Raw genomic sequence first — 10,977 nt, 5'->3', positions numbered from 1 at the left:
AAGTGGATTTAAAAATATAACCTTGGTTTAATCACATGTCATATCAATGGTGGAGAAAAGTGTATTAGTATCAGAACTGGGCCTGTTGGAAAAGAGACTTTTGTATCTCTAGCAAGGTTTCAATAAAACTGCATCTTTTCTTCTTGAAATAATAAGGGAAACTTCTAATTAGGATGCCTTAAATTTTAATCCAATGTATAAACGATTCGCAGCTAGGAAAAGGTTTAATTTCTTGTCCTGATAAACTTTGAAAACTGTAACTATTACATTGTTGGGATTTAATGTTTAGTTGAAAATAAATGTTGTCAAAGCCTCATCTTGCTATAATCTGTGGTCAACACAGAAGGAAAATGTTTCACTTACTTTTATAAAGCTCATCTAATGTTGTTATCTGTGTTTCTGGAAGGCTAATTTATTCTTCTCCTGCTGTCACAGTTCTATTCTGAGTTTTGTGTGTTAAGTACCTGAGAGGTACCAAGAAGCTGTTTAAGTCTTAACTCTGTTCAGTCACATTTGAATGCAACTGCTGTTTAGAATCACTTGCAATCTGATAAAATCCATGCAGAAAATTAATTTTAAAAACAGACATAGTTGAAGGTTATATCTGAATCCTGTTGCCATTATCTCTGTAGACTGTGGTGTCAAGCTTCAAAAGGAACAGTTAGAATGTCTACATTTTATTGTATACCACCCCAGTGGCGTAGCATGGGTTGTCAGCACCCGGGGCAAGGCAAGCACCGCACTGCACGCCTGGCACCCCCCCCTCCACAGTGGGCGGCAACCCAGCGGCTCGGATCGGATTCGCACAGCCAGCACTGCAGTGAGAGAGAGTGAGTGAGCCAGGCAGGGGCAGAGAGTTGCGAGTGCGAGCGCGCCCCCCCAGATGTTGCACCTGGTGCAGCCGGCCCCCCCTGCACCCCCCACACTATGCCACTGTACCGCCCTGAGTCCTTCGGTCAAAGACCACAGTGAAAAAAAACGGAACTAAAATTAATACAAACAAGACCAAACTAATAATAACAGGTGGAATAACCAGCCTTAGAACTGACAGTGAAGACATCAAAATGGTGATAACTTCTGCCTTTTAGGATCCATCATCAACAGTAAAGGAACAAGCAGTCAAGGAGTATGTTGCAGACTAGGACTCAGTAGAGCAGCTGCGAAGGCCTTGGAAAGGGTCTTCAAATGCAGTGATGGGTCTATATCTACAAAAATCAGTATCATGCAAGCCATGGTATTCTCTACGGCCTTAAAATATATTCCATCTTTATCATTTTTATAAATAATTCAGGACAACAAACATACCTAACAATATTTCCTCCTCCTCCTATTATGATTTCTTTTGCACTTGGAAAATCAGTAGATAGGAGTTTTGACAACACAGAGCTTTTTGGCAGAGAGAAGCCCAGATTAAGACACTGTGCAGTCCTGAGTTGGATGGGAAAAGGGGAAGAGGTTCAGAGTAGCCACGCCATAGAATCTCCCAGGATAACATATAGTAAATAAGGTTATAATGTGGCTCAGGCCATTATTTTTTAATTTTTAATTAGTTATAGAATAAAATACAAAAACAAATAGTAAAAAAAATGGGGGAGGGAAAAGGGAAGAGAAAAGTGCAGAAAAGAAGGGAAAAAGAAAGAAAAGGCATTGAATTCTGACTCCCTTTGGTGCAGTAAAATAAGATAGTAACATCAAACCTCAACTTTTTTACTTTTACATAGAAGAATAAACTAGCAATTTCTATACCAACAAATCTATCTCATCGGTAAAATCCAAAATCAAAGTTTCATTTTTTTCTACCTCTAGCACAAATCCAGAAGCAGTTTCCAAGTAGAAACAAAAATACTTTTTTTCCTTTTAATAAAGCAGTCAATTTAGCCATCTTTCTAACTCCATCAACGTTTGCAGCCATTCGTCCATTGTAGGGATTGAAGTGTCCTTCCAAAAGTAATCTTGCTGCCATCAACATATATAACATCAAAGCTCCAATTTTAACCAAGTCTTTTTCCATTAAGCCCCAAAGAAAAGTTATCTTAATATTCACTTTAAGACCACTTTCTACAGGGGGATGATCGAGAGCATCCTGTCATACAGCATCACAGTCTGGTTTGGAAGCATCACTGCTTCAGACGGGAAGGCGGTGCAGAGAGTGGTGAGGATGGCCGAAAAGATTATTGGCAGTTCCCTCCCTTCCATCCAGGATGTAGCACAGAAGCATTGCTTGAGCAGGGTCCGTAAGATTGTCTGGGACACTACACATCCTCTTCACAACCTGTTTTCCTTGTTACCTTCTGGGAGGAGACTTTGTGGTATCCACAGCAGAACATCCAGATTCAACCACAGTTTCATTCCATACAGCATTAACCTTGTGAACTCTCAAGGTTCCTCCTTCGGTTATATATTTAAGATGGACAGTATTTGATATTTATTTGTTATGTATAGTATATGTAGGAGTGTGGGTCTATACATATGTTGTATATAGTATGTTTAGGTGTGTGTCATGTATGTGTTTTACTTTGAGAGTGGGCAACTAAATTTCTTTTTTGATGTGTGCCATTATATCCACATTAAAAAAATGACAATAAAGGTTATCTTATCTTATATTATCTTGTCTCGTCTCATCTTATCTTCTGTATTAGAATATGATGTTGTTTCCGACTTGACATATGAATCCTACTCCAATATTTCTTTGCATTATCACATGTCAATCACAAATGATAAAAAGTCCCTTCTTTACATTTTGTATATATTCTTGATAACTTATCTGGTGTTAAATACCAATGATATATCATCTTATAAAAATTTTCTTTGAAATAGTAAGTTAATGTGAATTTTAAACCTTTCATCCACATATTCTCCCATTGTTCAAGCATTACATTATATCCCAAATTCCTTGCCCACTGAATCATACAATGTTTTACATATTCACTTTCCAAATTCAAATTCAATAGCATTTTATAAACCTAACAACATGTTCATCACTACCACACAGTAGGATTTCCAATTCATTTTTAACAAATTCAAACTCGTAACTCTTTTTGTCTAATTTAAATCTTTCTTTCAGTTTTAAATACTAAGCCAATGGCAGATATGTCCTTCTGATTCAATCCTTAGGTTTGAGGATAGATCAACAAGATTAAATGATATTATTTTACCATAGGTCCACCCATCAGGCTTCGCCACCATTTCTTTCCTGAAAAAAGCTTCCTGAGAGGACACCCAAAGAGGCATCTTCATAGAAAACCTTATTTTATATTTATTCCAGACTCTTAGAATGGCATGTCCAACAAAGAGGTTGTTAAAATCAACATTTATTATTCCATAAATAACTATGCTATCCAAATCTTAATTCATGACCCTCTAAATCAAGTAGTCTCTTATTCTGGAGGTTCACCCACTCTTTTAATCAGACCAAACAACAAGCATCTTGTAGTAGTTTATATCTAATTCTTGTTTTCCCCCCCTTGCCATATAAACTTAGAAATATCCCTCTGCTATTGTTTAAATGGAGTATCAGTTGCAAGTATTGGTAACATCTGAAACAAAAAAAGCATCTTTGGTAAGACATTCATCTTAAATTCTACCCAATAGTGATACATGCAATTTATCTCATCTTAATAAGTGTTTTTTTAAATATCATTCCAGAGAGGCACATAGTTATTTTGAAATAGTTTTTTGTTTGTATTTGTCAGTATGACCCCCCCAATATTTCACCTTTTTATCAACCCTAAAACCAGACTTTTTAGTCAATATATTACAGTCCTATGGGGTCCTACTCTTAGCAAGCATTTTTTTCTGTTTGCTTATTTTAAAAGCCGCTAAAACCCCAAACCCATTCAATTTCCTCATCAAATATTTGTGGCTCAGTTCATTATGTATATGAAAATAAAGGATTGGATTGGTAGGGTAGGGTACACAGCAACTGCAGGAGACAGATAAGCTCCCTCCCAGACCACAGAAGCGCTCCCACCCTATTTCCACTTCAAGCTTGGAAGTCAAACAATCAGTGTCAGTCTGAGAATGGGCTTTTCATGGCTGTTGTTGCCACTATAATTCGTAGAAAGCTGGGTGGCTTGCGCAGACTCTATCACCAAGCAAAGCTGGCATAACAGCCAGAATCGAAGATGAAGCCACACTGACTATCATAAAAATCTGTCTTCTAGCTTCATGTTCCTCCAGCTGGAATTACTGTGCCAATAACTATCTTATTAGCCAACTTCTGATCAATGGTGCACTCCATCTGCCACACTGCCACAGGGATGCCAGGAAGTCTCCTTCAGCCACCTGACTGGGAAGGAATTAAAAGAAATAATTAGTGCCATGAGATATAAAGAAGTTAAAAAACCATATGCCAGGTTTGGTCCATAACTGGTAATCAAAAACTGATGGGATAAAAACCTCTTGCAGAAGGAGGTTCAGTTCGATCAGGGGTATCAAACTGGTGGCCCACGGGTTGGATGCGTCATGCACAGGCCACGCCCACCCCGGCTCCACAAAGTAAAAAAATGTTACATCACAATATGTCACGTGATGTGATCTAGTTTGACACCATGAATTAGATGGAGAGAAGGAAGAGAGAAGGCAATTGCAATTAGACTATTTTGGGCCTATGAGGGATGTTTGAATTATGGACCCCCACAGATAAGCCAGAAACTGCACCAAGGACAAAACCCAGACATGTTAGGAAAGGTGTGAAAGACCATGGAGGTACAATATGCACAGGAGACATCTGGAGGTGTTGGGTGAGGGGAAGGAAAAGAGTAGAATCTGTGACATACTAGTTGTTCCCTTGGGCACTTTTCAAGGGAGGGAGAGTGTCAATCTATGGAAATAAATGCCTGGAAGAGGTACTATTATATTGATTCATTAATTACAGTATTATTCTGAAAAATGAATGGTGTGTTCCTTTAAACAGAAGCAACCACTTATGTAGATAGAACAAAATAAAGGAATGTATTAAATCAATTCTGCTGCCTAGACTGAGACAAAAAAAATTTGGTGGTTCATTTTTGTTTTCTTCAAAGATTAAAAATATTTGGATTTTTAAATATGTGGCTAAGGTGACAGGACATTATAAGTTGCCTTTTTTATATTTTATGTAAGATGAATCATTTATTTGAAACTGTTGTGTAGCCGGTTTTTTGCAGGCAATAAGTGAGACAGAAGGTTCCAAACAGAAACATGCTTTATTGAAGTCAAGCAGAACAGAACTGAAACAGAGGCTGCTGCACAGCTACTTATACGGTTGGCCACTAGGCGGTGGCCAATAGGCTTAAAGGAAACCATTCCTGTCCCAAATCTACCAATGATATTTCTGGAGACAACAAGTCTGGCTTGGTCTGTAGCTGTTACACAGATACACCACTGAGTAACCGTTAAGCAGCATTTAAACAGACACATGAATCAGTACAAGCAAAACCCCCAATACATTACAGAAATATCCCCCATGAAATAATATTCCATGTCGCATTTATTGTAGGCCATTAAATTATCACAAGTTTAATGTAAAATGTTACAGTTCAAGAAAGAATGAGCATATACAGTATTCCTATGGGGATAATGAAGAAAAATCCATGGAGGAATTGCCTGTTATTCAAATGATTTTTTACTTAAGGAAAAAAAAATCACTGCATACTTCTTCCCTTTCTGACCAAAGCAGCCTTTATAACCTCAGGACCCAAGGACTTAAGCTAGATGCCACCTTTTATTGCTGCAGTGGTGGGAAAGCATCCAGAGTCGGTTAAGGCAATGCATTTTTACAAGAGGTAAATCTTGTAATTTTGAGTTAGGGTTGGAAATCATTTGTTAATTAGAACAATAAAAAGCTCTAAGTTACTTTTGTATTGGGCTAGGAAGCCCAGCTGAATGCTCAAAATGCCTAAAAATAGCAAATGAAAAGGATAGAAATAATTTTCTTTGATCTAACTTAGAGTTAGCATTACTTTCTAAAACATTCTGGGAAGGAGTTAAAAGTGAATTACATTATTTATTTTTCAAGATTTATGGCTGCAAACCCAGATTCAAACATGTTTGTTTAGGCCGCTTTTTATAGGTCCAGACAAAAAGAACATGAAAATGAAAACCTTGTAGTCTATTATTTTTGTTTTGTTTCTATTTATTGTCTATCTCATTTTTCCTCCAAGGAACTCAGTGGGCGAGCAGAAAGGTTTATTTCTTTTTTCTCAAAGGAAATGATGCTCAAACTGAATATCAATGAAAAAATTTAAGTAGATATACAAACTTGTATTTCAGCTAGTATGATAGAAACATAGAAAAACACAGGTGTCTTTCAAATTAGCATTTCTTAGACTAGCCTACTTCAAGAAGCGGCTTTTGTGGGGAAAAATTGGAGTGTTTTGCTATACAGGTTTTTGCTCTTGAAGGACAGAGGATATTTTAAAGAAAAGCATAAAACAGTGCTTCCAAATTTTTTCTTCATTACCTAAAACTGCTTATCAGAAAGTCCTTATTACCCAATGTAAGTCAATTTAAATGTCCCTATTGTGGCTATGAATTTGTGTGTTGTTACTCAGGGAAAACTATTTTTACCCAACTTTGGGTAATTTACTAGGTTCAGAAAGCACTGATTTAAAAGATATGAGTAAATTTAAAAGTAAACAATATCTATATCATCCTGTTGGGATTGTGAACTTGTCTTTCAAGTCCGAGTAGAAACCTCTTTCAGACCTTTTGGCTCAAGGTAGGAAGATTGGTATCTGCTCATTATTTCCCAGGAGCTTGCAATTACTTAGGTTGCTTCAAATTATGAGTAAAGTCAGAAGTTATGTTCAAATCTGCACAGTCCCTAGTGTTGCTCAAAGCAGGTAAAGTAATAGAGTATTAAAGCAAGGACTGCAAAGATTTTGCTTAAATATAAGGAAAAATCTTCCTGACAGTAAGAACAGTGGAAGTTGTGAGTTTTCCATCTCTGGAAGCTTTTAAGAAGAAGCTGATCTATTACAGATGGCTGTCACCTGTCACAGATGGCTTTACAAGATTTCCTCCATATTGTAGAGGGTTGGGTTAGATAGCCCTTGTAGTCCTTTTTAATTTTATAGTTATGTGATTCTAGGAGAGGGTAGGAAGAATGAGCTTTCTTTAATTTTTATCTTTTAATATTTTTCTCTATAGTTGCAAATAGCTTACCGTGTTTGTGTTGCAACACCCTACACATTCTACACACAGACAAATTCTTAGCAATTACCATGTGCATGACAGATTATATGAAAGCATAGTGTCATTCCTTGCAAACTTATTTAGATGTGGTATACATAAAAAGGTTAGTCATTTGTTTCCTTCCTTTACAGCAATCAGCTGATGTTTGCATGTAAATAAAATTAGTATCTAGAGTAACTCAGTTGGACTGAATGTCCTTTGCATGATGAAATGCAAACTCTTCTCACTATGAATTAATCACAGAGCCCATTCCTTATAGCCAGGAAGCTGTCTTTACCTTCAGAAACAATTAACCATTAATTCCTGTGCCTTCCAGGAAGTTCAAGATTTCACACCTTGGGACGACTAAAATCATCCCCAGGAAGACCTCAGACATATCCAGTTCTTTATTGTAGGGGAGCCACAAAATGATAACATGCTAAGCAAATAAGTACCTTCCCAACCCCCACAAAAATGTTTTTTTTAAAGAAATGATGGAGATAAATAGCACTGCTGTGACAGAATTCATTCTGCAAGGATTTACAGAACACCCAAAGCTACAGAACAGTCTCTTCCTGATATTTCTTGTAATCTACCTTTGGATCTTGTTAGGGAATCTGGGAATGGTTGTGTTGATCAGAAGTAGTCCTCAACTTGAGACCCCTATGTATTTCTTCTTGCAACATTTTTCATTAATGGATGCCTGTATAGCCTCAACTGTTGCTCCTAAGATGCTGCTTAACCTCCTTGCAAAGAGAAAGACCATCACCTACAGTGGCTGCATTGTCCAGTTTTTCCTTTTTTGCACTTTTACAGACGTGGAAGCCTTCCTTCTGGCTGCCATGGCAATTGACCGCTATGTAGCTGTTTGCAAACCCTTGTCTTACACAGTTATCATGTCTAGATCCTTCTGTCTCTGGCTGCTTTGGGGAGCATATGTTGGGGGTGTCTTGAGTTCTCTCATTCATAGCTGTGCATCTCTGAGGCTCTCTTATTGTGGAAGGAACTCAATTAACCATTTCTTTTGTGACCTGGCTGCTCTGATGGCCCTTGCCTGTTCAGATACTTCCCTCAATGAGCTGCTGCTCTTCACTTTTGGCATCTTGGTTGAAGGCTTGAACACTGTGACTATTGCTGCCTCCTATGGTTTCATCATCATAGCAGTTGTCAAGATGCACTCCTCAGGAGGCAGGCTGAAAACCTTCTCGACCTGTGCTTCCCACCTGACAACCTTTGCTTTGTTCCATGGCACCATCCTCTTTATGTACTTCCGACCCAAATCCAGCTTCTTCATGCACACTGATAAAAAAGTCTCAGTGTTTTACACTCTGATCATCCCCATGTTGAACCCTCTAATTTACAGTTTGAGAAATGCCGATGTAAAAGAGGCCCTCAAACGATTGCTAAGGAAGATAATAAACCCTCACTGATGGTTTTATTTTGGATAGCCATTTTCCATTTTTCTTCCAAGGTTGTTGTCTCCCAGCACTGTTTTATCTTCACAATGGTATTGGGAGGGAGGTTTGAAGGAGAAGGATCCCGAGTAAGCTTTGACCTTGATCTCCCAATGCTAACTCAGGAAACTGATCACCTCATTTTGTTTTGTAATCAATAAAATAGTAAAGGTAAAGATAAAGGTTCCCCTGCACATGCGTGCTAGTCGTTTCCGACTCTAGGGGCCGGTGCTCATCTCCGTTTCAAAGCCGAAGAGCCAGCGCTTGTCCGAGGATGTATCCATGGTCATGTGGCCGGCATGACTAGATGCCAAAGGCGCATGGAATGCTGTTACCTTTCCACCGTAGTGGTCCCTATTTTTCTACTTGCATTTTTTTACATGCTTTTGAACTGCTAGGTTGGCAGAAGCTGGGACGAGTAACAGGTGCTCACTCTGTTACACGGCACTCGGGATTCGACCCGCCAAACTGCCAACCTTCTGATCGACAAGTTCAGCATCCTAACCCACTGAGCCACCGTGTCCCTATCAATAAAATACTTTTACATAAATGCAGGTGTTGATCCAGAAGCTGAAGGAAGGCTATAAGAACATCACTATTTATTTTGTGTAAATGTGCAAATTTCTCTTTCAGTTTGTATTGTATCAAAAAGAATAAAACACATACTAAGAGAAAATAATAGAAGGAAGAAGCTTTTATTTTTTGCCTTGTTTCCAGAAAAATCTCAGTTCACCAAAGAATTAGAACTATTACAGCTTTATATAAAAAAGTCCTACAATACTGTACCTACAGAAAAACTGCAGACTGATAATACATTTTGTGTGCAGTAGTTCAGCCCATTTTTGTTGATTGAGCTGGATCATATGAAGCATCTTCCCACCTCTGCTGTTGAAATATAGTCCATGTGTAACTTATGGAAGAACTGCCTTCCCAGCCTAGAAGCCCAACCTAGAAATTAGCAATAGATGAGTCATCAAATACAATTTGTTATATTCTAGATAGGAATGAACTGACGAGTCAATTGAAGATGATCATATATCCCCCTAACAAAGATGTTACAGGTTGTCCAGAAGGGATAAGATGGAACTTGTTTGTTAAGAAAATGTGTGATCAAGAGCAAGAATATTTCCCAAATTTGTCATCCAGCCCTAGAATCAATAATAACCTTGTGTTGTCTGAATTAATCTGATTCTCCCACGTTCAATTCTTTATAATTTAGAGGAAGGCAATTTTCATAATGCAGGAAAGCAAAAGCATGATAAAAAACTAATTCTATGTTAATTTGACAAAATTAGCCAAGTAAGGCAATTCTGACAGTAATATTGTAAAAGGTTGACACCAGAGCTTCCTTCCTCCCTAATTCCAATGCTCCATGATTAGTGATGTAAAAATTTACTGAAAGATGTAAGTGTATAAACAGGGTTTTACTTTCCCTATGTCTCTGCTAGTATAGCTAACCCATCAGGGTGAGCAAGGCTTGTTTACTACATTTGGGCCTGATCAATGGCTGGGTTGGATCAAGATAGTTTATTGCAGTGCTTTTTTTGTAAAAAAAAAAAAGGTGCCGGAAGCCATGCACAGCTCCAGCTCCAGTCGAAAGCCCTTTAAGGAATGTGTGTGTGTGTGGGGGGGGGGGGAGAAAGAAGAAACTGCTTTAGGGAGCTTCCAAGGTGCAGATCACATGAGCAATGTCAGCTGACGGATGTTATTGCTGTGGGTTTTGAGAGGGCATTTGTTTGGAGCCGGCATGTATTCTGCCACCTCGTCCTCTTCTGCCTCTGATGACACAGAGGCTTCCTCTGGAGCCAGACTGACCAAGGCAGTGGCAGCGCTGCTGCTTTGGGAGCGTGCCTGGTCCCTCAAAGAGATTCACTCCAGGAGTTAGTCCTGGTCCCTGGTGACCAACATGGGGATGAGGACAGATGGTGGTGGCAGGGGGAGCTCCATGAACCAAGGCAGAGAAGAGGATCTGCTTTCAGGGCCATGGAAGTGTTTCCTATACCCTGATTTCCCCAGGCAGCTTCCTTTCACCGAGCCAGAACTTTACAGGTAGTCCTCGAGTGACGAATGTAATGGAGCCTGCTCATTCCAGTCATAACTCAAAAACTCGAAAACTCATAGATTCACTCATAGAGTGAATCTTGTTCCTTTAGCGAGATCACTCTCTTCCTCATTTAACTGCATGCCGCTCATTAAGTAAACATGAGGTATCTCAGGGTGGGGAAGGCCATGGAGGGCCTATTGATGGAACAAGCCCTCAAGGCCTCCCCAACCCACTAATATATCCTCCCTTCCTGCCACACGTGACTCACCTGGAAAAGGTCTGTCTTCTCTCTGCTGTGGTTCCTGCTGCCGCTCTGATCTGAGG

General features: G+C 39.0%; 1 protein-coding gene across 1 annotated transcript; it reads left to right on the top strand.

Moving 5' to 3' along the window:
- Positions 1 to 7,646: 7,646 nt before the first annotated feature.
- Positions 7,647 to 8,585, top strand: LOC310641603 (olfactory receptor-like protein OLF1; the record flags this gene model as incomplete). The annotated part of the gene is made up of 1 exon (XM_083364838.1): positions 7,647 to 8,585. One exon carries the CDS (start codon positions 7,647 to 7,649, stop codon positions 8,583 to 8,585), a length of 939 nt encoding a protein of 312 aa, XP_083220964.1.
- Between the last annotated feature and the right edge of the window lie 2,392 nt (positions 8,586 to 10,977).

This window comes from Vipera ursinii (assembly GCF_947247035.1).
Source record: "Vipera ursinii genome assembly, chromosome: 1".
Taxonomy (NCBI): Eukaryota; Metazoa; Chordata; class Lepidosauria; order Squamata; family Viperidae; genus Vipera; species Vipera ursinii.
Note: the sequence above shows the minus strand (reverse complement) of the source record. Positions and strands in the feature narration are given on the sequence as shown.